The following is a 26975-nucleotide window of genomic DNA, read 5'->3' as shown; positions in this document are numbered from 1 at the left end:
GGTGTGAGGGTGTACCAGTGTGGGTAGTACAGGTGGGAGTAGGGGAGGTGTGGGGGTGTACCAGTGTGAGTAGTACAGGTGGGAGTAGGGCAGGTGTGAGGGTGTACCGGTGTGAGTAGGGGAGGTGTGAGGGTGTACCAGTGTGAGTAGTACAGGTGGGAGTAGGGGAGGTGTGAGGGTGTACCAGTGTGAGTAGTACAGGTGGGAGTAGGGGAGGTGTGAGGGTGTACCAGCGTGGGTAGTACAGGTGGGAGTAGGGGAGGTGTGAGGGTGTACCAGCATGAGCAGTACAGGTGGGAGTAGGGGAGGTGTGAGGGTGTACCAGTGTGAGTAGCACAGGTGGGAGTAGGGGAGGTGTGAGGGTGTACCAGTGTGAGTAGCACAGGTGGGAGTAGGGGAGGTGTGAGGGTGTACCAGTGTGAGTAGCACAGGTGGGAGTAGGGGAGGTGTGAGTAGTACAGGTGGTAGTAGGGGAGGTGGGAGGGTGTATCAGTGTGAGTAGTACAGGTGGGAGTAGGGGAGGTGGGAGGGTGTATCAGTGTGAGTAGTACAGGTGGGAGTAGGGGAGGTGTGAGGGTGTACCGGTGTGGGTAGTACAGGTAGGAGTAGGGGAGGTGTGAGGGTGTACCGGTGTGAGTCGTACAGGGGGGAGTAGGGGAGGTGTGAGGGTGTACCAGTGTGAGTAGTACAGGTGGGAGTAGGGGGAGGTGTGAGGGTGTACCAGTGGGAGTAGTACAGGTGGGAGTAGGGGAGGTGTGAGGGTGTACCAGTGTGGGTAGTACAGGTGGGAGTAGGGGAGGTGGGAGGGTGTATCAGTGTGAGTAGTACAGGTGGGAGTAGGGGAGGTGGGAGGGTGTATCAGTGTGAGTAGTACAGGTGGGAGTAGGGGAGGTGTGAGGGTGTACCGGTGTGGGTAGTACAGGTAGGAGTAGGGGAGGTGTGAGGGTGTACCAGTGTGAGTAGTACAGGTGGGAGTAGGGGAGGTGTGAGGGTGTACCAGTGTGAGTAGTACAGGTGGGAGTAGGGGGAGGTGTGAGGGTGTACCAGTGGGAGTAGTACAGGTGGGAGTAGGGGAGGTGTGAGGGTGTACCAGTGTGGGTAGTACAGGTGGGAGTAGGGGAGGTGTGGGGGTGTACCAGTGTGAGTAGTACAGGTGGGAGTAGGGCAGGTGTGAGGGTGTACCGGTGTGAGTAGGGGAGGTGTGAGGGTGTACCAGTGTGAGTAGTACAGGTGGGAGTAGGGGAGGTGTGAGGGTGTACCAGTGTGAGTAGTACAGGTGGGAGTAGGGGAGGTGTGAGGGTGTACCAGCGTGGGTAGTACAGGTGGGAGTAGGGGAGGTGTGAGGGTGTACCAGCATGAGTAGTACAGGTGGGAGTAGGGGAGGTGTGAGGGTGTACCAGTGTGAGTAGTACAGGTGGGAGTAGGGGAGATGTGAGGGTGTACCAGTGTGAGTAGTACAGGTGGGAGTAGGGGAGGTGTGAGGGTGTACCAGTGTGAGTAGTACAGGTGGGAGTAGGGGAGGTGTGAGGGTGTACCAGTGTGAGTAGTACAGGTGGTAGTAGGGGAGGTGTGAGGGTGTACCAGTGTGAATAGTACAGGTGGGAGTAGGGGAGGTGTGGGGGTGTACCAGTGTGAGTAGTACAGGTGGTAGTAGGGGAGGTGTGAGGGTGTACCAGTGTGAGTAGTACAGGTGGGAGTAGGGGAGGTGTGAGGGTGTACTAGTGTGAGTAGTACAGGTGGTAGTAGGGGAGGTGTGAGGGTGTACCAGTGTGAGTAGTACAGGTGGGAGTAGGGGAGGTGTGAGGGTGTACCAGTGTGAGTAGTACAGGTGGGAGTAGGGGAGGTGTGAGGGTGTACCAGTGTGAGTAGTACAGGTTGGAGTAGGGGAGGTGTGAGGGTGTACCAGTGTGAGTAGTACAGGTGGGAGTAGGGGAGGTGTGAGGGTGTACCAGTGTGGGTAGTACAGGTAGGAGTAGGGGAGGTGTGAGGGTGTACCAGTGTGAGTAGTACAGGTGGGAGTAGGGGAGGTGTGAGGGTGTACCAGTGTGAGCAGTACAGGTGGGAGTAGGGGAGGTGTGAGGGTGTACCAGTGTGAGCAGTACAGGTGGGAGTAGGGGAGGTGTGAGGGTGTACCAGTGTGAGCAGTACAGGTGGGAGTAGGGGAGGTGTGAGGGTGTACCAGTGTGAGTACAGGTGGGAGTAGGGGAGGTGTGAGGGTGTACAAGTGTGAGCAGTACAGGTGGGAGTAGGGGAGGTGTGAGGGTGTACAAGTGTGAGCAGTACAGGTGGGAGTAGGGGAGGTGTGAGGGTGTACCAGTGTGAGCAGTACAGGTGGGAGTAGGGGAGGTGTGAGGGTGTACCAATGTGAGTAGTACAGGTTGGAGTAGGGGAGGTGTGACGGTGTACCAGTGTGAGTAGTACAGGTGGGAGTAGGGGAGGTGTGAGGGTGTACCAGTGTGAGTAGTACAGGTGGTAGTAGGGGAGGTGTGAGGGTGTACCAGTGTGAGTAGTACAGGTGGGAGTAGGGGAGGTGTGAGGGTGTATTAGTGTGAGTAGTACAGGTGGTAGTAGGGGAGGTGTGAGGGTGTACCAGTGTGAGTAGTACAGGTGGGAGTAGGGGAGGTGTGAGGGTGTACCAGTGTGAGTAGTACAGGTAGGAGTAGGGGAGGTGTGAGGGTGTACCAGTGTGAGTAGTACAGGTGTGATTAGGGGAGGTGGGAGGGTGTACCAGTGTGAGTAGTACAGGTGGGAGTAGGGGGAGGTGTGGGGGTGTACCAGTGTGAGTAGTACAGGTGGGAGTAGGGGAGGTGTGAGGGTGTACCGGTGTGAGTAGTACAGGTGGGAGTAGGGGAGGTGTGAGGGTGCACCAGTGTGAGTAGTACAGGTGGGAGTAGGGGAGGTGTGGGGGTGTACCAGTGTGAGTAGTACAGGTGGGAGTAGGGGAGGTGTGAGGGTGTACCAGTGTGAGTAGTACAGGTGGGAGTAGGGGAGGTGTGAGGGTGTACCGGTGTGAGTAGTACAGGTGGGAGTAGGGGAGGTGTGAGGGTGTACCAGTGTGAGTAGTACAGGTGGGAGTAGGGGAGGTGTGAGGGTATAAGCCTATCAGATACAGGATACAGCTGGAGCACAGTGTAGGGTACTGAGCTGTTCCTATATCTCTCCCCGGATTCTATAGATCCCCTCCACACTACGCTACTGTATGCAGCAGCCGCACTGCGGGATCATGCAGGAGCACTGGGCCTCCCAGGATATTACCAGATCTGTAACTACAGCTCATCAGTCTGACGGCTGATCGGGGAAATTACTGCTGCCGGACAGTGGGCTGAACAATCATTAATATAAATTTAGATCCCCTGTTAATGATTACTGTTAACCTCTTCAAGGGCTGCAGTCTCTGCTCTGTGTACAGAGGGAGCCGGCGCCTGTTGGATAGGAAGCGGCTACAGATGTCTCTCTGCGCCGGCGTCCGCTAGCTCCACGCCGTGTGCATCGCACAGGCACGAACGCCAGCAGACAACACGTACAGGCAGAGGCTCCGATAGATGCAGACACATTTATGGGACCTGTGTGGGTAATAACGCAGCCACTGTATGGGGCCTCGGAGAGACACTCCTGAGCTGGACAAGGAACTGCCCTATATTTAGACAGGGGAGGGGGGGAGCATGCCAGGTCCGCAGGATTAGCCACAAGGGGACCAGAGATTTTATGAAAGCTGTAAAGTTCTCAGCTGCAGTGTCCTGTGGTATTATTCTAGGTAAGGGATGCGCCGTGCTGCCAGTGGCTCCAACTCCCATATAAAGTAGACTGTAAGCTCTTTGGTACAGAGATGTTCATTTATGGCACTGTCACTTTCAGGTGACGTTCCGCCGTAAGCGTTCTCCCTGCCTGCCTATATTCCCTGCCTGATGTGTCCCCACTGGGTTCTAGATCTAGACTGTTCTCCTGGGGAGTCAGACGGTAACATGCTACAACGGTACAGTAACTATTACCTGCGCCCACGGTGGCAATGGCCGTCTCCTGGCCCACTATATGCTCCTTCAGCCGCTGCTCAAGGGGGAACTTCCTCCGCTCCTCCAGGTCCCGCCTCCGCTGTTCTACCAGAAACTGCGAGGGAAACACAGAGATCCGTAAATAACAACATTCAACATGTGGGGCAGTACACTGTATTATAGGTCACTGGGTCAGTACAGTAGGTCCACTGGGTCTAAGGCAGTGGTTCCCAACCCTGGTCCTCAAGTACCCCCAACAGTGCATGTTTTCCAGGTCATTCGGCAGGTGCACAGGTGCACTCATTATATAGACACATATTAAAAGGTCCACAGGTGGAGCTAATTATTTAAATTGTGATTCTGTGTGGAGACCTGGAAAACGTGCACTGTTGGGGGTACTTGAGGACCAGGGTTGGGAACCGCTGGTCTAAGGGAACATGAAAATAGTCAAAATAAATATTTTTCGTTTTTTTTTTTTTTTTTATTTGAAAGGTCATTTTGAATGTTTAGCCACTAATAATCCACGTAAGTAGAAAACGTGGACTCCTGGGGGCTCGATGCTTCAGACAAGTCACCTCCCTCTGCTACTGCAGCACAGGGTTTCCCCGGCAGATCCCCAGGGGGGCTCACATAGGACTTGGCACTTGATGTGTCCATTTCTACATGCGATAAATCGTATTTACACCCTTGCACGACACGTGGCTTGTCCAATTTGCTGTGAACTGTAAATGAGGTGCAGTGCGGCCAGATGATAGCGCCCAGACTGCGGGAAAGACCAGCGCTCCTCCGTTGGGTCAGATCAGACCTAGCGCAGGAGTTTATCAGCGGAGGGAAGACATTACAAACAATATGTAAATATCTGCGGCTGTCAGCGGCGCTCGCAACGGAAATGTATTTCCCGGCCTTAGTTTAAATACTCCTGTATTCATTCCCGTCTGTGATTAAAAGGAGCCATAAATTCCCGGGGAGTCCCATATGAACGCGGATACGGAATTGCTACCTGCCAGCCGCCTGTCCCCCCCAGCTGGCTGTTCATCACAGGCCCGTGTCACCCAGCGTTACAGCTTTATAAGCAGATTCATCTCCCATGCAGATAGAAATACTGCGCGGTGCTACGGCGGCAGCAAACAGGTTCCGGCATCTCAGCGCCATTATTTATTAATAAGGCGGATCCGTATACCGCAGCGCCGCGCAGACTGACACAGGGTAAATACGGCCCACGTCTATCCTATAGAGATTATTAATAAGGCGGATCCGTATACCGCAGCGCCGCGCAGACTGACACAGGGTAAATACGACCCATGTCTATCCTATAGAGATTATTAATAAGGCAGATCCGTATACCGCAGCGCCGCGCAGACTGACTCAGGGTAAATACGGCCCACGTCTATCCTATAGAGATTATTAATAAGGCAGATCCGTATACCGCAGCGCCGCGCAGACTGACACAGGGTAAATATGGCCCACGTCTATCCTATAGAGATTATTAATAAGGCAGATCCGTATACCGCAGCGCCGCGCAGACTGACACAGGGTAAATACGGCCCACGTCTATCCTATAGAGATTAATAACGCAGATCCGTATACCGCAGCGCTGCACAGACTGACACAGGGTAAATACGGCCCACGTCTATCCTATAGAGATTATTAATAACGCAGATCCGTATACCGCAGCGCAGACTGAAACAGGGTAAATATGGCCCACGTCTATCCTATAGAGATTATTAATAACGCGGATCCGTATACCGCAGCGCAGACTGACACAGGGTAAATACGGCCCACGTCTATCCTATAGAGATTATTAATAACGCGGATCCGTATACCGCAGCGCCGCGCAGACTGACACAGGGTAAATATGGCCCACGTCTATCCTATAGAGATTATTAATAACGCGGATCCATATACCGCAGCGCCGCGCAGACTGACACAGGGTAAATACGGCCCACGTCTATCCTATAGAGATTATTAATAACACGGATCCGTATACCGCAGCGCCGCGCAGACTGACACAGGGTAAATACGGCCCACGTCTATCCTATGGAGATGATTAATAAGGCGGATCCATATACCGCAGCGCCGCGCAGACTGACACAGGGTAAATACGGCCTACGTCTATCCTATAGAGATTATTAATAACGCGGATCCGTATACCGCAGCGCTGTGCAGACTGACACAGGGTAAATACGGCCCACGTCTATCCTATAGAGATTATTAATAACACGGATCCGTATACCGCAGCGCCGCGCAGACTGACACAGGGTAAATACGGCCCACGTCTATCCTATAGAGATTATTAATAAGGCAGATCCGTATACCGCAGCGCTGTGCAGACTGACACAGGGTAAATACGGCCCACGTCTATCCTATAGAGATTATTAATAACATGGATCCGTATACCGCAGCGCCGCGCAGACTGAAACAGGGTAAATACGGCCCATGTCTATCCTATAGAGTTTATTAATAACGCGGATCCGTATACCGCAGCGCCGCGCAGACTGACACAGGGTAAATACGGCCCACGTCTATCCTATAGAGATTATTAATAACGTGGATCCGTATACCGCAGCGCCGCGCAGACTGACACAGGGTAAATACGGCCCACGTCTATCCTATAGAGATTAATAACGTGGATCCGTATACCGCAGCACTGTGCAGACTGACACAGGGTAAATACGGCCCACGTCTATCCTATAGAGATTATTAATAAGGCGGATCCGTATACCGCAGCGCAGACTGACACCGGGTAAATACGGCCCACGTCTATCCTATAGAGATTATTAATAACGCGGATCCGTATACCGCAGCGCCGCGCAGACTGACACAGGGTAAATACGGCCCACGTCTATCCTATAGAGATTATTAATAACACGGATCCATATACCGCAGCGCCGTGCAGACTGACACAGGGTAAATACGGCCCACGTCTATCCTATAGAGATTATTAATAACGTGGATCCGTATACCGCAGCGCAGCGCAGACTGACACCGGGTAAATACGGCCCACGTCTATCCTATAGAGATTATTAATAACACGGATCCGTATACCGCAGCGCCGTCCAGACTGACACAGGGTAAATACGGCCCATGTCTATCCTATAGAGATTATTAATAACGCGGATCCGTATACCGCAGCGCAGACTGGTACAAGGTAAATACGGCCCACGTCTATCCTATAGAGATTATTAATAACACGGATCCGTATACCGCAGCGCTGTGCAGACTGACACAGGGTAAATACGGCCCACATCTATCCTATAGAGATTATTAATAACGCGGATCCGTATACCGCAGCGCCGCGCAGACTGACACAGGGTAAATACGGCCCACGTCTATCCTATAGAGATTATTATTAACACGGATCCGTACACCGCAGCGCCGCGCAGACTGACACAGGGTAAATACGGCCCACGTCTATCCTATAGAGATTATTAATAACGCGGATCCGTATACCGCAGCGCCGCGCAGACTGACACAGGGTAAATACGGCCCACGTCAATCCTATAGAGATTATTAATAACACGGATCCATATACCGCAGCGCCGCGCAGACTCACACAGGGTAAATACGGCCCACGTCTATCCTATAGAGATTATTAATAACACGGATCCGTATACCGCAGCGCCGCGCAGACCGACACAGGGTAAATACGGCCCACGTCTATCCTATAGAGATTATTAATAACACGGATCCGTATACCGCAGCGCCGCGCAGACTCACACAGGGTAAATACGGCCCACGTCTATCCTATAGAGATTATTAATAACACGGATCCGTATACCGCAGCGCCGCGCAGACCGACACAGGGTAAATACGGCCCACGTCTATCCTATAGAGATTATTAATAACACGGATCCGTATACCGCAGCGCTGTGCAGACTGACACGTCTAGCCTATGGAGATTACGGGGGGTTACAGTGAGACAGAGAAGGGATTGGCATACTGTACATTATACAGGGGTGACACGTGGGGTCTCACTGTCCGTAGATTGCTTACTAAGGGCCGATGCTTTGGGGACTATTATCCCCTGTGCGAATGGCAAGTCGCGAACTGTACCCAATCATCAGGGTGGGCGTTTCCCCAAAAACGGTGGGTGCGCCCAGAAAACCAAGGGGGCAACCCCATTTGAACGCAGGCGGGCAGGTGCCTGCCGTGATGGGCGGCTGATGTCACATGACGTCCGTGCCCGCCCTGTCTGCGTCCCAGACGCTCACATGTATAAGTCATTCGATGATTTCACCCCCGCAGGCTACCGGGCGAATGGATGTTTACGCTAAATCCATGCGCACTGCAGCGGTGGCAGTGGGGGGCGGGCATTTGCACACCCAGTGGGCGGCGTTAGATGGATCGATACGTGGCAAATTTACGCTGCTTAGCGAGTGAACATGAATCAGGCCCTGAGTCAGGAGTCACTGAATCAATAGACTGCGCTGCTCGTAGTACACACAGGCCCTTATTCTGGTCCGTTCGCATTGGGATGCGCATGCACAGCCGCTTTCCTGCGCATGTGCCGAACAGACTGATCACCAGGTGCACGCAAACAAGACTGCGGGTGGGGGGGCATAGTCACGCCCAGGGGAACATTGCCATGGAAACGCTGGGTGTACCCATGGAAATTGCCCGGTGACTTGGACTCTGGGGGCGGGCAGCTGACATCACGGGTGTCAGCTGCCCGCCCACTTCCTGCCAAATGTCCACGGGGGGCAGGCGTACCGGCATTCGCAGGGCCACGTCTGGTGGACTTCAAAGGCTTAGAATTTGCAGCCAGAATCACCCCCACAGATCAGTTCTGCCGACACTTCTCAGGGACGACATAGAATGAAATAATAATAACTTCTAGAACCTTTGTTTACCACCGCCCGGGATAACACAACCCCACTTGTCGATGCGTGTGCTCGGCTGATGGGACGGCGGATGTAATGCTTCATCGTCTGCCCGGTACCTGCTGACCGATATATCATGGAACATATCCGTTACGCGCATACCGCTGTTTGCCGGGTCCTCCGCGTGATTGGGCAAATGATCGCTTAGTGTGTACCCAGTGTAAGACTAAAGCTGTCTAACGTGTCGGCTGCATGCAAAAGCAGGCAGTATTTACCCTGCACAGGTAACATAACTGTATTTGCACCCCTTGCATTGTAACATCAAGGGGGGGGGGGGGTTGATTCAGGTTGGATTGCAAAGCACATTTGGGGCCAGATTCTCTAAGCTTGAAAAGTGATAAAATGGAGAGTGATAAACAGCCAGCCAATCAGCTCCTGCCTGACATGTCACAGACTGTGTTTGAAAAATGTCAGGCAGGAGCTGATTGGCTGGCTGTTTATCACTCTCCATTTTATCACTTTTCAAGCTTAGAGAATCTGGCCCTTGGTTTGCTAATGGCCAAAACCCTGCTGCACTGGGGCAGATGTAATATGTACAGAAAGAGTTAGATTTGGGTGGGGGGTATTTTTCAAACTGAGATCTATATTGCAGTGTAAAAATAAAGCAGCCAGTATTTACTCTGCACAGAAAGACAATAACTCACCCAAATCTAATTCTCTCTGCACATATTACATCTGCCCCACCTGCAGTGCACATGGTTTTGTCCATTTGCAAACCAACACGAATCACCCCGCAAGGTTTGTTGCAGATACAAAGTTATTGTTTTTTTTATTTTTGTTTGACTTCCAAATCAAAAGGAGGCCCCCTGCTCGCCCCGGGACACCCCAAATTCAGACCAGCACACAGCGGCACTCCCGTACCTTGCTCTCATGCTCCTTCAGCATCTTCTTCATCTCTCCCTCCCGGGCGTAGTCCAGCGGGATGTGCCCCATTTTATTCTCCTGCATGGGGTTGGCACCTGGGGACAGGAGACGTGGGTGAGATGTAGACACAGCACATGGCACAGAACACGCTGGCGTCACATATGACTGGCGATCCCAACGCTTACAAAAGTCTGGTTACCTTTTATATTGAAAATAATGACTGGGGCAGGTAGTGACAGCTACTGTTCTCTGTTATCAGGCTCAACACAGCGTCTAACCAAACTACTGCGATGCATAGGAGAGAAACCCCCTCCCCAGAAGCACAGCCGTATCACAATCTCATTTTGCCTGTTCATGAAGCGGTTGTATATTCGGTATACGGTTGTTGGGTTGACACACTACAGGTCGATACAGGAAATAGGTTGACATACTCAAGGTCGACATGGTTTTTCACTTGTTTTCTTTCAGCCGACATGTGGTATTTCATGCTCTACCAACCCCTAGGGCTTGAAGGGAGTATAACAGCGAGTCACGCGAGGGGATGCTGTGCACCGACACGGAGTCCATGTCGACTATGCTGATATTAAGGACAAAAAAGTAAAATACCCATGTTGACCTAGACACTGTTGACCTATTGCATGTGTCGACCTTCCAACCTTGAGCATGTCAACCTATTTACTGTGTCGACCCAAGCTGCCCTTTAGCAGTCGACATAAAGGTCCAAACCCTTATATTCTCTGTACTGGATCAGGAACTTGTGTGCCTTAGTAATTCACCAATCATTAGGTCGACACAATATGGTCAACACATAGGTTTCTTTTTGCACCAAATCTTTGAAATTTCCCATATTCTGTCATTAGAGACCGGCGCGGGCGGGCGGGCTGTCCGCCACGATCACAGAGTTCTATATTAGGTGTACTGTTCTGTTGGCTGAAGAATGTCCCCCTAAGGTCTAGAACGACTTATACGTGTGGAGCCGGCGACATTGCTACGTGTGGCGACCCCGTCGGCAGGCAGAGGGTTAAGGAGCACATGACACGGACAAGAAATAAAAGCCATTGATCAGAGGCGAGAGCCGGCCGGGGCAGGATGACAAGATGATCATTTAGCAGCGCCTGCGTGTGTGTGCTAAGCGCTCCCCGGCCACCGGCTGATGACGGCCTAGGGGCAAACAGATCTCTTCTCTCCGTGCAGGATCAATCGATGTGGCGCTCCAATATTAGCTTAATCCCCCTGTTAATGGCTTTGACGACTTGACTAATTGCAGCAATAATTGATAGAACCTGACTGGTAAAGGTTGATCGATTCAGCTTCTCGGAGAACCAGGAGCAATCAGATATTACACGTTCATAAATAACATGTGTCAGTCCGTCCGGCGGAGGAGGGGGGCGGGGCTGCGGGGCTCAGTGGCCGGGGGTGACCTGTATAACCCCAGCACACTCACACACACAACATGGGAACACGCAGAAGGAGAGGAGCGCGGCTGCGGGGCTCAGCGGCCAGGGGTGACCTGTATAACCCCAGCACACACACACACACAACATGGGAACACGCAGACGGAGAGGAGCGCGGCTGCGGGGCTCAGTGGCCGGGGGTGACCTGTATAACCCCAGCACACACACACACAACATGGGAACACGCAGAAGGAGAGGAGCGCGGCTGCGGGGCTCAGTGGCCGGGGGTGACCTGTATAACCCCAGCACACACACACACACAACATGGGAACATGCAGAAGGAGAGGAGCGCGGCAGCGGGGCTCAGTGGCCGGGGGTGACCTGTATAACCCCAGCACACACACACACACACAACATGGGAACACGCAAAAGGAGAGTAGCGCGGCTGCCGGGCTCAGTGGCCGGGGGTGACCTGTATAACCCCAGCACACACACAGACACAACATGGGAACACGCAGAAGGAGAGGAGCACGGCTGTCGGGCTCAGTGGCCGGGGGTGACCTGTATAACCCCAGCACACACACACAACATGGGAACACGCAGAAGGAGCAGCGCGGCTGCTGGGGCTCAGCGGCCAGCGGTGACCTGTATAACCCCAGCACACACACAACACGGGAACTCGCAGAAGGAGAGGAGCGCGGCTGTGGGGCTCAGTGGCCAGGGGTGACCTGTATAACCCCAGCACACACACAACACGGGAACTCGCAGAAGGAGAGGAGCGCAGCTGTGGGGCTCAGCGGCCGGGGGTGACCTGTATAACCCCAGCACACACAGACACAACACAGGAACACGCAGAAGGAGAGGAGCGTGGCAGCCGGGCTCAGCGGCCGGGGGTGACCTGTATAACCCCAGCACACACACACAACACGGGAACACGCAGAAGGAGAGGAGCGCGGCCAGGGGCTCAGCGGTGACCTGTATAACCCCGGGCACACACACACACACAACACAGGAACACGCAGAAGGAGAGGAGCGCGGCTGCAGGGATCAGCGCCCAGGGGTGACCTGTATAACCCCAGCACACACACACAATACAGGAACACACAGAAGGAGAGGAGCATGGCTGCGGGGCTCAGCGGCCAGGGGTGACCTGTATAACCCCAGCACACACACACACACAACACGGGAACACGCAGAAGGAGAGGAGCGCGGCTGTGGGGCTCAGCGGCCAGGGGTGACCTGTATAACCCCAGCACACACACACACAACACGGGAACACGCAGAAGGAGAGGAGCGCGGCCAGGGGCTCAGCGGTGACCTGTATAACCCCGGGCACACACACACACAACACAGGAACACGCAGAAGGAGAGGAGCGCGGCTGCAGGGATCAGCGCCCAGGGGTGACCTGTATAACCCCAGCACACACACACAATACAGGAACACACAGAAGGAGAGGAGCATGGCTGCGGGGCTCAGCGGCCAGGGGTGACCTGTATAACCCCAGCACACACACACAACACGGGAACACGCAGAAGGAGAGGAGCGCGGCTGTGGGGCTCAGCGGCCAGGGGTGACCTGTATAACCCCAGGCACACACACACACACAACACGGTAACACGCAGAAGGAGAGGAGCACGGCTGCCGGGCTCAGTGGCCAGGGGTGACCTGTATAACCCCAGGCACACACACACACAAAACGAGAACACGCAGAAGGAGAGGAGCACGGCTGCCGGGCTCAGTGGCCAGGGGTGACCTGTATAACCCCGGGCACAAACACACAATACAAGAACAGACAGAAGGAAAGGAGCGCGTCTGCGGGGCTCTGCGGCCAGGGGTGACCTATATAACCCCAGCACACACACACACAACACAGGAACACGCAGAAGGAGAGGAGCGCGGCAGCCAGGCTCAGCGGCCAGGGGTGACCTGTATAACCCCAGCACACACAGACACACAACAAGGGAACACGCAAAAGGAGAGGAGCGCGGCTGCCGGGCTCAGCGGCCAGGGGTGACCTGTATAACCCCCGCAAACACACAGACACACAACACGGGAACACGCAAAAGGAGAGGAGCGCGGCTGCGGGGCTCAGTGGCCATGGGTGACCTGTATAACCCCAGCACACACACACACAACACGGGAACACGCAGAAGGAGAGGAGCGCGGCCAGGGGCTCAGCGGTGACCTGTATAACCCCGGGCACACACACACACAACACAGGAACACGCAGAAGGAGAGGAGCGCGGCTGCAGGGATCAGCGCCCAGGGGTGACCTGTATAACCCCAGCACACACACACAATACAGGAACACACAGAAGGAGAGGAGCATGGCTGCGGGGCTCAGCGGCCAGGGGTGACCTGTATAACCCCAGCACACACACACAACACGGGAACACGCAGAAGGAGAGGAGCGCGGCTGTGGGGCTCAGCGGCCAGGGGTGACCTGTATAACCCCAGGCACACACACACACAACACGGTAACACGCAGAAGGAGAGGAGCACGGCTGCCGGGCTCAGTGGCCAGGGGTGACCTGTATAACCCCAGGCACACACACACACAAAACGAGAACACGCAGAAGGAGAGGAGCACGGCTGCCGGGCTCAGTGGCCAGGGGTGACCTGTATAACCCCGGGCACAAACACACAATACAAGAACAGACAGAAGGAAAGGAGCGCGGCTGCGGGGCTCTGCGGCCAGGGGTGACCTATATAACCCCAGCACACACACACACAACACAGGAACACGCAGAAGGAGAGGAGCGCGGCAGCCAGGCTCAGCGGCCAGGGGTGACCTGTATAACCCCAGCACACACAGACACACAACAAGGGAACACGCAAAAGGAGAGGAGCGCGGCTGCCGGGCTCAGCGGCCAGGGGTGACCTGTATAACCCCCGCAAACACACAGACACACAACACGGGAACACGCAAAAGGAGAGGAGCGCGGCTGCGGGGCTCAGTGGCCATGGGTGACCTGTATAACCCCAGCACACACACACACAACACGGGAACGCACAGAAGGAGAGGAGCGCGGCTGTGGGGCTCAGTGGCCAGGGGTGACCTGTATAACCCCGGGCACAAACACACACACACACACAACATAGGAACACACAGAAGGAGAGGAACGCGGCTGGGGGGCTCAGCGGCCAGCGGTGACCTGTATAACCCCAGCACACACACAACACGGGAACTCGCAGAAGGAGAGGAGCGCGGCTGCTGGGGCTCAGCGGCCAGGGGTGACCTGTATAATCCCGGGCACACACACACACACACAACACAGGAACACACAGAAGGAGAGGAGCGCGGCTGCTGGGGCTCAGCGGCCGGCGGTGACCTGTATAATCCCGGGCACACACACACACACACACACAACACAGGAACACGCAGAAGGAGAGGAGCGGGGCTGCTGGGCTCAGCGGCCAGGGGTGACCTGTATAACCCCAGCACACACACAACACGGGAACATGCAGAATGAGAGGAGCGCGGCTGTGGGGCTCAGCGGCCAGGGGTGGCCTGTATAACCCTGGGCACACACATACACAACACGGGAACACGCAGAAGGAGAGGAGCGCGGCTGCGGGGCTAAGTGGCCAGGGGTGACCTGTATAACCCCAGCACACACATACACAACACGGGAACACGCAGAAGGAGAGGAGCGCGGCTGCAGGGCTAAGTGGCCAGGGGTGACTTGTATAACCCTGGGCACACACACAGACACAACACGGGAACACGCAGAAGGAGAGGAGCGCGGCTGTAGGGCTCAGAGGCCAGGGGTGACCTGATTAACCCCAGCAAACACACACACAACACAGGAACACGCAGAAGGAGAGGAGCGCGGCTGTGGGGCTCAGCGGCCAGGGGTGACCTGTATAACCCCAGCACACACACACACACACACAATACAGGAACACGCAGAAGGAGAGGAGCGCGGCTGCAGGGCTCAGCGCCCAGGGGTGACCTGTATACCACCAGCACACACACAACACAGGAACACGCAGAAAGAGAAGAGCGTGGCTGCAGGGCTCATCGCCCAGGGGTGACCTGTATAACACCAGCACACACACAACACGGTAACACGCAGAAGGAGAGGAGCGCGGCTGTGGGGCTCAGCAGCCAGGGGTGACCTGTATAACCCCAGCACACACACACCCAATACAGGAACACACAGAAGGAGAGGCGCGCGGCTGCAGGGCTCAGCGCCCAGGGGTGACCTGTATAACCCCGGGCACACACACACACCCAATACAGGAACACACAGAAGGAGAGGAGCGCGGCTGCGGGGCTCAGCGGCCAGGGGTGACCTGTATAACCCCGGGCACACACATACACACAACACGGGAACAGTCAGAAGGAGAGGAGCGCGGCTGCGGGGCTCAGCTGTGATCAGTATACACCAGTAATATATACAATCAGGGGCAGTGGGTGGTAGCTGCCCAGGACGTTATTACCATAGTATGTCGCTGTGATCGGTATACACCAGTACTATATACAATCAGGGGCAGTGGGTGGTAGCTGTGCAGGATGTTATTACCATAGTATGTCGCTGTGATCAGTATACACCAGTAATATATACAATCAGGGGCAGTGGGTGGTAGCTGCCCAGGACTTTATTACCATAGTATGTCGCTGTGATCGGTATACACCGGTACTATATACAATCAGGGGCAGCGGGTGGTAGCTGTGCAGGATGTTATTACCATAGTATGTCGCTGTGATCGGTATACACCAGTACTATATACAATCAGGGGCAGTGGGTGGTAGCTGCGCAGGACGTTATTACCATAGTATGTCGCTGTGATCGGTATACACCAGTACTATATACAATCAGGGGCAGTGGGTGGTAGCTGCGCAGGACGTTATTACCATAGTATGTCGCTGTGATCGGTATACACCAGTACTATATACAATCAGGGGCAGTGGGTGGTAGCTGGGCAGGACGTTATTACCATAGTATGTCGCTGTGATCGGTATACACCAGTACTATATACAATCAGGGGCAGTGGGTGGTAGCTGCGCAGGATGTTATTACCATAGTATGTCGCTGTGATCGGTATACACCAGTACTATATACAATCAGGGGCAGTGGGTGGTAGCTGCGCAGGATGTTATTACCATAGTATGTCGCTGTGATCGGTATACACCAGTACTATATACAATCAGGGGCAGTGGGTGGTAGCTGCGCAGGATGTTATTACCATAGTATGTCGCTGTGATCGGTATACACCAGTACTATATACAATCAGGGGCAGTGGGTGGTAGCTGTGCAGGACGTTATTACCATAGTATGTCGCTGTGATCGGTATACACCAGTACTATATACAATCAGGGGCAGTGGGTGGTAGCTGCGCAGGACGTTATTACCATAGTATGTCGCTGTGATCGGTATACACCAGTACTATATACAATCAGGGGCAGTGGGTGGTAGCTGCGCAGGACGTTATTACCATAGTATGTCGCTGTGATCGGTATACACCAGTACTATATACAATCAGGGGCAGTGGGTGGTAGCTGCGCAGGACGTTATTACCATAGTATGTCGCTGTGATCGGTATACACCAGTACTATATACAATCAGGGGCAGTGGGTGGTAGCTGCGCAGGATGTTATTACCATAGTATGTCGCTGTGATCGGTATACACCAGTACTATATACAATCAGGGGCGGTGGGTGCTAGCTGGGCAGGATGTTATTACCATAGTATGTCGCTGTGATCGGTATACACCAGTACTATATACAATCAGGGGCGGTGGGTGCTAGCTGGGCAGGATGTTATTACCATAGTATGTCGCTGTGATCGGTATACACCAGTACTATATACAATCAGGGGCAGTGGGTGGTAGCTGCGCAGGATGTTATTACCATAGTATGTCGCTGTGATCGGTATACACCAGTACTATATACAATCAGGGGCAGTGGGTGGTAGCTGCGCAGGACGTTATTACCATAGTATGTCGCTGTGATCGGTATACACCAGTACTATATACAATCAGGGGCAGTGGGTGGTAGCTGCGCAGGATGTTATTACCATAGTATGTCGCTGTGATCGGTATACACCAGTACTATATACAATCAGGGGCAGTGGGTGGTAGCTGCGCAGGACGTTATTACCATAGTATGTCGCTGTGATCGGTATACACCAGTACTATATACAATCAGGGGCAGTGGGTGGTAGCTGCGCAGGACGTTATTACCATAGTATGTCGCTGTGATCGGTATACACCAGTACTATATACAATCAGGGGCAGTGGGTGGTAGCTGTGCAGGACGTTATTACCATAGTATGTCGCTGTGATCGGTATACACCAGTACTATATACAATCAGGGGCAGTGGGTGGTAGCTGTGCAGGACGTTATTACCATAGTATGTCGCTGTGATCGGTATACACCAGTACTATATACAATCAGGGGCAGTGGGTGGTAGCTGCGCAGGACGTTATTACCATAGTATGTCGCTGTGATCGGTATACACCAGTACTATATACAATCAGGGGCAGTGGGTGGTAGCTGCGCAGGATGTTATTACCATAGTATGTCGCTGTGATCGGTATACACCAGTACTATATACAATCAGGGGCAGTGGGTGGTAGCTGCGCAGGATGTTATTACCATAGTATGTCGCTGTGATCGGTATACACCAGTACTATATACAATCAGGGGCAGTGGGTGGTAGCTGCGCAGGATGTTATTACCATAGTATGTCGCTGTGATCGGTATACACCAGTACTATATATAATCAGGGGCAGTGGGTGGTAGCTGCGCAGGACGTTATTACCATAGTATGTCGCTGTGATCGGTATACACCGGTACTATATACAATCAGGGGCAGTGGGTGGTAGCTGCGCAGGACGTTATTACCATAGTACGTCGCTGTGATCGGTATACACCAGTACTATATACAATCAGGGGCAGTGGGTGGTAGCTGTGCAGGATGTTATTACCATAGTATGTCGCTGTGATCGGTATACACCAGTACTATATACAATCAGGGGCAGTGGGTGGTAGCTGTGCAGGATGTTATTACCATAGTACGTCGCTGTGATCGGTATACACCAGTACTATATACAATCAGGGGCAGTGGGTGGTAGCTGTGCAGGATGTTATTACCAAAGTATGTCGCTGTGATCGGTATACACCAGTACTATATACAATCAGGGGCAGTGGGTGGTAGCTGTGCAGGATGTTATTACCATAGTATGTCGCTGTGATCGGTATACACCAGTACTATATACAATCAGGGGCAGTGGGTGGTAGCTGTGCAGGATGTTATTACCATAGTATGTCGCTGTGATCGGTATACACCAGTACTATATACAATCAGGGGCAGTGGGTGGTAGCTGCGCAGGATGTTATTACCATAGTATGTCGCTGTGATCGGTATACACCAGTACTATATACAATCAGGGGCAGTGGGTGGTAGCTGCGCAGGATGTTATTACCATAGTATGTCGCTGTGATCGGTATACACCAGTACTATATACAATCAGGGGCAGTGGGTGGTAGCTGCGCAGGATGTTATTACCATAGTATGTCGCTGTGATCGGTATACACCAGTACTATATACAATCAGGGGCAGTGGGTGGTAGCTGTGCAGGATGTTATTACCATAGTATGTCGCTGTGATCGGTATACACCAGTACTATATACAATCAGGGGCAGTGGGTGGTAGCTGTGCAGGATGTTATTACCATAGTATGTCGCTGTGATCGGTATACACCAGTACTATATACAATCAGGGGCAGTGGGTGGTAGCTGTGCAGGACGTTATTACCATAGTATGTCGCTGTGATCGGTATACACCAGTACTATATACAATCAGGGGCAGTGGGTGGTAGCTGCGCAGGACGTTATTACCATAGTATGTCGCTGTGATCGGTATACACCAGTACTATATACAATCAGGGGCAGTGGGTGGTAGCTGCGCAGGACGTTATTACCATAGTATGTCGCTGTGATCGGTATACACCAGTACTATATACAATCAGGGGCAGTGGGTGGTAGCTGTGCAGGACGTTATTACCATAGTATGTCGCTGTGATCGGTATACACCAGTACTATATACAATCAGGGGCAGTGGGTGGTAGCTGCGCAGGACGTTATTACCATAGTATGTCGCTGTGATCGGTATACACCAGTACTATATACAATCAGGGGCAGTGGGTGGTAGCTGCGCAGGACGTTATTACCATAGTATGTCGCTGTGATCGGTATACACCAGTACTATATACAATCAGGGGCAGTGGGTGGTAGCTGGGCAGGACGTTATTACCATAGTATGTCGCTGTGATCGGTATACACCGGTACTAAATACAATCAGGGGCAGTGGGTGGTAGCTGTGCAGGATGTTATTACCATAGTATGTCGCTGTGATCGGTATACACCGGTACTATATACAATCAGGGGCAGTGGGTGGTAGCTGTGCAGGACGTTATTACCATAGTATGTCGCTGTGATCGGTATACACCGGTACTATATACAATCAGGGGCAGTGGGTGGTAGCTGCGCAGGATGTTATTACCATAGTATGTCGCTGTGATCGGTATACACCAGTACTATATACAATCAGGGGCAGTGGGTGGTAGCTGCGCAGGACGTTATTACCATAGTATGTCGCTGTGATCGGTATACACCAGTACTATATACAATCAGGGGCAGTGGGTGGTAGCTGCGCAGGACGTTATTACCATAGTATGTCGCTGTGATCTGTATACACCAGTACTATATACAATCAGGGGCAGTGGGTGGTAGCTGCGCAGGATGTTATTACCATAGTATGTCGCTGTGATCGGTATACACCGGTACTATATACAATCAGGGGCAGTGGGTGGTAGCTGTGCAGGATGTTATTACCATAGTATGTCGCTGTGATCGGTATACACCGGTACTATATACAACCAGGGGCAGTGGGTGGTAGCTGCGCAGGACGTTATTACCATAGTATGTCGCTGTGATCGGTATACACCGGTACTATATACAATCAGGGGCAGTGGGTGGTAGCTGCGCAGGACGTTATTACCATAGTATGTCGCTGTGATCGGTATACACCAGTACTACATACAATCAGGGGCAGTGGGTGGTAGCTGCGCAGGACGTTATTACCATAGTATGTCGCTGTGATCGGTATACACCAGTACTACATACAGTCAGGGGCAGTGGGTGGTAGCTGGGCAGGACGTTATTACCATAGTATGTCGCTGTGAGGGGTATACACCAGTACTATATACAATCAGGGGCAGTGGGTGGTAGCTGCGCAGGACGTTATTACCATAGTATGTCGCTGTGATCGGTATACACCAGTACTATATACAATCAGGGGCAGTGGGTGGTAGCTGCGCAGGATGTTATTACCATAGTATGTCGCTGTGATCGGTATACACCAGTACTATATACAATCAGGGGCAGTGGGTGGTAGCTGTGCAGGACGTTATTACCATAGTATGTCGCTGTGATCGGTATACACCAGTACTATATACAATCAGGGGCAGTGGGTGGTAGCTGCGCAGGATGTTATTACCATAGTATGTCGCTGTGATCGGTATACACCGGTACTATATACAATCAGAGGCAGTGGGTGGTAGCTGCGCAGGATGTTATTACCATAGTATGTCGCTGTGATCGGTATACACCAGTACTATATACAATCAGGGGCAGTGGGTGGTAGCTGTGCAGGATGTTATTACCATAGTATGTCGCTGTGATCGGTATACACCAGTACTATATACAATCAGGGGCAGTGGGTGGTAGCTGCGCAGGATGTTATTACCATAGTACGTCGCTGTGATCGGTATACACCAGTACTATATACAATCAGGGGCAGTGGGTGGTAGCTGCGCAGGACGTTATTACCATAGTACGTCGCTGTGATCGGTATACACCAGTAATATATACAATCAGGGGCAGTGGGTGGTAGCTGCGCAGGACGTTATTACCATAGTATGTCGCTGTGATCGGTATACACCAGTAATATATACAAATCAGGGGCAGTGGGTGGTAGCTGTGCAGGATGTTATTACCATAGTATGTCGCTGTGATCGGTATACACCAGTAATATATACAAATCAGGGGCAGTGGGTGGTAGCTGCGCCGGATGTTATTACCATAGTATGTCGCTGTGATCGGTATACACCAGTACTATATACAATCAGGGGCAGTGGGTGGTAGCTGTGCAGGACGTTATTACCATAGTATGTCGCTGTGATCGGTATACACCAGTACTATATACAATCAGGGGCAGTGGGTGGTAGCTGCGCAGGACGTTATTACCATAGTATGTCGCTGTGATCGGTATACACCAGTACTATATACAATCAGGGGCAGTGGGTGGTAGCTGCGCAGGATGTTATTACCATAGGATGTCGCTGTGATCGGTATACACCAGTACTATATACAATCAGGGGCAGTGGGTGGTAGCTGCGCAGGATGTTATTACCATAGTATGTCGCTGTGATCGGTATACACCAGTACTATATACAATCAGGGGCAGTGGGTGGTAGCTGCGCAGGATGTTATTACCATAGTATGTCGCTGTGATCGGTATACACCAGTACTATATACAATCAGGGGCAGTGGGTGGTAGCTGTGCAGGACGTTATTACCATAGTATGTCGCTGTGATCGGTATACACCAGTACTATATACAATCAGGGGCAGTGGGTGGTAGCTGCGCAGGACGTTATTACCATAGTATGTCGCTGTGATCGGTATACACCAGTACTATATACAATCAGGGGCAGTGGGTGGTAGCTGTGCAGGATGTTATTACCATAGTATGTCGCTGTGATCGGTATACACCAGTACTATATACAATCAGGGGCAGTGGGTGGTAGCTGCGCAGGACGTTATTACCATAGTATGTCGCTGTGATCGGTATACACCAGTACTATATACAATCAGGGGCAGTGGGTGGTAGCTGCGCAGGATGTTATTACCATAGTATGTCGCTGTGATCGGTCACCGAGGACAAAGAATAAAAATAAGAAATAGAGATTTTCCTATTTTGCAGCAAACGTTTCGATTTCTCATCCGGTGTCTGGAGACGTCGCTGTGTTATGCTTTGTGCCAGCAGGAAAGATAGCAGCAATTACCGGCTGGGGGGGGGGGGGGGGGATACACGGACACCGGTTATTATGGCGAGAGTTTGTTTTCCCCTGTTTGAAGCACAAATAGTGATGAGCGAGTGCGGAGGAGACAGCAGTATCCTAATGTGACCTCTGCCAGAGGCTGGCCTCACCTATACAGTGCAGGCTTTATGTAGGAGCAGGTGCGGATTGTATGTCGACCTAAAGGTGGTCATTAGGTTGACACCAGTAGGTCGACATACTGGGGTCTAGGCCGACATGGCACAAGGTGGACTGGTCGACACAAGCATTAGGTCGACATAGTCTAGGTCGACAGGCAAAAGGGCAACGTGGGTTTTTCACTGGGTTTTTTTACCCAAATGTCGACACAGTCAACTTGGACACAGTTTTAAGTGTGCCCCACTTGCCATGCTTTTGGGCACCGTGTCTTGCTGCACTCGGCACACTATTTTATTCTCCTACCACGCCCAAGTGGATGGTAGGGTATGAATTACCGCCTGTCGGCACATGTCGGCTCAAAAAACTGAAAAACCCCATGTCGACCTTTTGACTGTATAACTATCCACCTTGTGCGATGTCAACCTAGACCTCTGTCGACCTTCCAGTATGTCGACATAGTGATGTCAACCATCTTTAGGTCGACCAACCAACCATATCCCGTAGGAGCACCATGTATGAGGCATGAGGCACTATGAATGTGGCATTATTTACATTATGAAGATGGCATCACTGAGGTGCAAAGCACCATGTACAAGTGTGGTTACCGAGGCACTAGGAGCATGGCATTACTGAGGCACTAGGAGCATGGCATTACTGAGGCACGAGGCACTATGTACAAGTGTGGTTACCGAGGCACTAGGAGCATGGCATTACTGAGGCACTATGTACAAGTGTGGTTACCGAGGCACTAGGAGCATGGCATTACTGAGGCACTATGTACAAGTGTGGTTACCGAGGCACTAGGAGCATGGCATTACTGAGGCACGAGGCATTATGTACGAGTGTGGTTACCGAGGCACTAGGAGCATGGCATTACTGAGGCACTATGTACGAGTGTGGCTACCGAGGCACTAGGAGCATGGCATTACTGAGGCACTATGTACGAGTGTGGTTACCGAGGCACTAGGAGCATGGCATTACTGAGGCACGAGGCATTATGTACATGGCATTACTGAGGCACTATGTACGAGTGTGGTTACCGAGGCACTATGTACAAGTGTGGTTACCGAGGCACTAGGAGCATGGCATTACTGAGGCACTATGTACAAGTGTGGTTACCGAGGCACTAGGAGCATGGCATTACTAAGGCACGAGGCATTATGTACATGGCATTACTGAGGCACTATGTACAAGTGTGGTTACAGAGGCACTATGTACAAGTGTGGTTACCGAGGCACTAGGAGCATGGCATTACTGAGGCACGAGGCATTATGTACGAGTGTGGTTACCGAGGCACTAGGAGCATGGCATTACTGAGGCACTATGTACGAGTGTGGCTACCGAGGCACTAGGAGCATGGCATTACTGAGGCACTATGTACGAGTGTGGTTACCGAGGCACTAGGAGCATGGCATTACTGAGGCACGAGGCATTATGTACATGGCATTACTGAGGCACTATGTACGAGTGTGGTTACCGAGGCACTATGAACACGGCATCACTGAGGCACTATGTACAAGTGTGGTTACCGAGGCACTAGGAGCATGGCATTACTGAGGCACTATGTACAAGTGTGGTTACGGAGGCACTAGGAGCATGGCATTACTGAGGCACGAGGCATTATGTACAAGTGTGGTTACCGAGGCACTAGGAGCATGGCATTACTGAGGCACGCGGCATTATGTACGAGTGTGGTTACCGAGGCACTAGGAGCATGGCATTACTGAGGCACTATGTACGAGTGTGGTTACCGAGGCACTAGGAGCATGGCATTACTGAGGCACTATGTACGAGTGTGGTTACCGAGGCACTAGGAGCATGGCATTACTGAGGCACTATGTACGAGTGTGGTTACCGAGGCACTAGGAGCATGGCATTACTGAGGCACGAGGCATTATGTACATGGCATTACTGAGGCACTATGTACGAGAGTGGTTACTGAGGCACTATGTACAAGTGTGGTTACCGAGGCACTAGGAGCATGGCATTACTGAGGCACTATGTACAAGTGTGGTTACCGAGGCACTAGGAGCATGGCATTACTGAGGCACTATGTACGAGTGTGGTTACCGAGGCACTAGGAGCATGGCATTACTGAGGCACGAGGCATTATGTACATGGCATTACTGAGGCACTATGTACGAGTGTGGTTACTGAGGCACTATGAACACGGCATCACTGAGGCTTTAATTAGGATTTAATGCAAGATAGTTTAACCCACATAATAGTTTACAGAGTAGAACTGAAGGCAAATTTGGTATTTCCTCCACACACACACAGGCAGACACAGACACTCACACACTAACAGGCAGCCACACACACACACACGCAATGCATTCCATCCTGTAACCGCGCGGGCTCACTTTGCACAATACGATATGACAGAGGATGCGCTACGCTATATGGCGGTGTTCTGCGTGAGGGGCCTTTATATTAGATAATACTGAAGGAATATAAGCCCTAACAAACAGACATTTTCCTGGGCTCAGTGACGGGATGCGACCTCCGCTCGGGAGACAATGGCCTCTTGTCACGGGTGAAGCTGAGAGGATCAGGCTGCCCATTGTCTCCAACCTTTAGACCCCTTAACAGCGCGGGTAATTTGTCACCACCTCCAGTGTCGGGGAGGCAGGCACCTGGTCCGCACCCCAGGCACTGCATGTGATAAATGGCACGCGGGCTGGAGCGCCGACACAGCTGACGGAGGTCACTCATTGGGGAAATATCTTAGTGTCAGCGCTATTGAAAAAAAGTTTATCCTGGTGACAGCCCCACATTACTCAAATGTTATTAACTCCGTCCTCTTAACAATTTGTCTTGGCTGCTCGGGTCCCTGCCCAGTTAGGGCCCTGCGTCACCGTATCCTTGGGCACTTCGTCTTATTGGATGGAGCCGTGCGTCCACAAGGTAAATGCCCTACCCGCGCAGTAATTACTTGGCAGAGATGGGCACCTTCCTGTTGGTCGGGAGAGGGTGGCGGCACGTACACTCCAGGACAATGTCCCCAAGCAGCCCCCCCCCCTTACTGAGGGACACGGTCACTAGGTCGACATGCATTGGGTCGCCCACTGAAGCTCGACACATGAAAAAGGTCAACATGGCTAAGGTCCACAGGGTTGGTAAGTCGACACAAGCATTAGATCGACAGTCAAAAGGTCGACATGAGATTTCCACTTTTTTTTTTGAGCCGACATGTGCCGACAGTCCCGCTGCAGAAGGAGAATACAATAGTGGGCACAGCACGGCAAACACAGTGCGCCATGCGAGGGGACGCAGCACATTATCACGGTGTCCATGATGACTATGTCAACATCCGGAACAAAAAAACGTGAAAAACTCATATCAACCTATTAACTGTTGACCTTCCAATGTCGACAAAATGCTTGTGTCAACCTTCCAACCCTGTCGACCTTCAGTGTTCGACCTAAATAGGGACAACACAATGACCCACACCATTTACTGACAGGGGACCATTGAGGTTCTTCATCTTGGAACACCGAGCCAGCGCCAGGCCGCTCTGTGGAGCCACAGTGTTGGGGAAGAGGATCGGACATGGAACACCGAGCCAGCGCCAGACCGCTCTGTGGAGCCACAGTGCTAGGGAAGAGGATCGGACATGGAACACCGAGCCAGCGCCAGGCCGCTCTGTGGAGCCACAGTGCTAGGGAAGAGGATCGGACATGGAACACCGAGCCAGCGCCAGGCCGCTCTGTGGAGCCACAGTGCTAGGGAAGAGGATCGGACATGGAACACCGAGCCAGCGCCAGACCGCTCTGTGGAGCCACAGTGCTAGGGAAGAGGATCGGACATGGAACACCGAGCCAGCGCCAGACCGCTCTGTGGAGCCACAGTGCTGGGGAAGAGGATCGGACATGGAACACCGAGCCAGCGCCAGACCGCTCTGTGGAGCCACAGTGCTAGGGAAGAGGATCGGACATGGAACACCGAGCCAGCGCCAGACCGCTCTGTGGAGCCACAGTGCTAGGGAAGAGGATCGGACATGGAACACCGAGCCAGCGCCAGACCGCTCTGTGGAGCCACAGTGCTAGGGAAGAGGATCGGACATGGAACACCAAGCCAGCGCCAGGCCGCTCTGTGGAGCCACAGTGCTAGGGAAGAGGATCGGACATGGAACACCGAGCCAGCGCCAGACCGCTCTGTGGAGCCACAGTGCTAGGGAAGAGGATCGGACATGGAACACCGAGCCAGCGCCAGACCGCTCTGTGGAGCCACAGTGCTAGGGAAGAAGATCGGACATGGAACACCGAGCCAGCGCCAGACCGCTCTTGGAGCCACAGTTCTAGGGAAGAGGATCGGACATGGAACACCGAGCCAGCGCCAGGCCGCTCTGTGGAGCCACAGTGCTGGGGAAGAGGATCGGACATGGAACACCGAGCCAGCGCCAGACCGCTCTGTGGAGCCACAGTGTTGGGGAAGAGGATCGGACATGGAACACCGAGCCAGCGCCAGACCGCTCTGTGGAGCCACAGTGCTAGGGAAGAGGATCGGACATGGAACACCGAGCCAGCGCCAGACCGCTCTGTGGAGCCACAGTGCTAGGGAAGAGGATCGGACATGGAACACCGAGCCAGCGCCAGACCGCTCTGTGGAGCCAC

The 26975-nt window shown here is 52.7% G+C and overlaps 1 protein-coding gene across 1 annotated transcript in view; it reads right to left on the bottom strand.

The window, feature by feature from the left end:
- CLPB (ClpB family mitochondrial disaggregase) overlaps positions 1 to 26975 on the bottom strand; it is a 105007-nt gene that overhangs the window by 46947 nt on the left and 31085 nt on the right. The window contains exons 6-7 of the mRNA XM_083170542.1: positions 9731 to 9828; positions 3990 to 4104 (exon numbers count right to left, since the gene is read on the bottom strand). Coding sequence (XP_083026668.1) covers positions 3990 to 4104; positions 9731 to 9828 — 213 coding nt within the window. The remainder of the gene's footprint in view (positions 1 to 3989; positions 4105 to 9730; positions 9829 to 26975) is intronic.

This window comes from Crinia signifera, chromosome 2, assembly GCF_055691185.1.
Source record: "Crinia signifera chromosome 2, ASM5569118v1, whole genome shotgun sequence".
NCBI lineage: Eukaryota > Metazoa > Chordata > Amphibia > Anura > Myobatrachidae > Crinia > Crinia signifera.
This window is presented reverse-complemented; position numbering and strand designations above follow the sequence as displayed.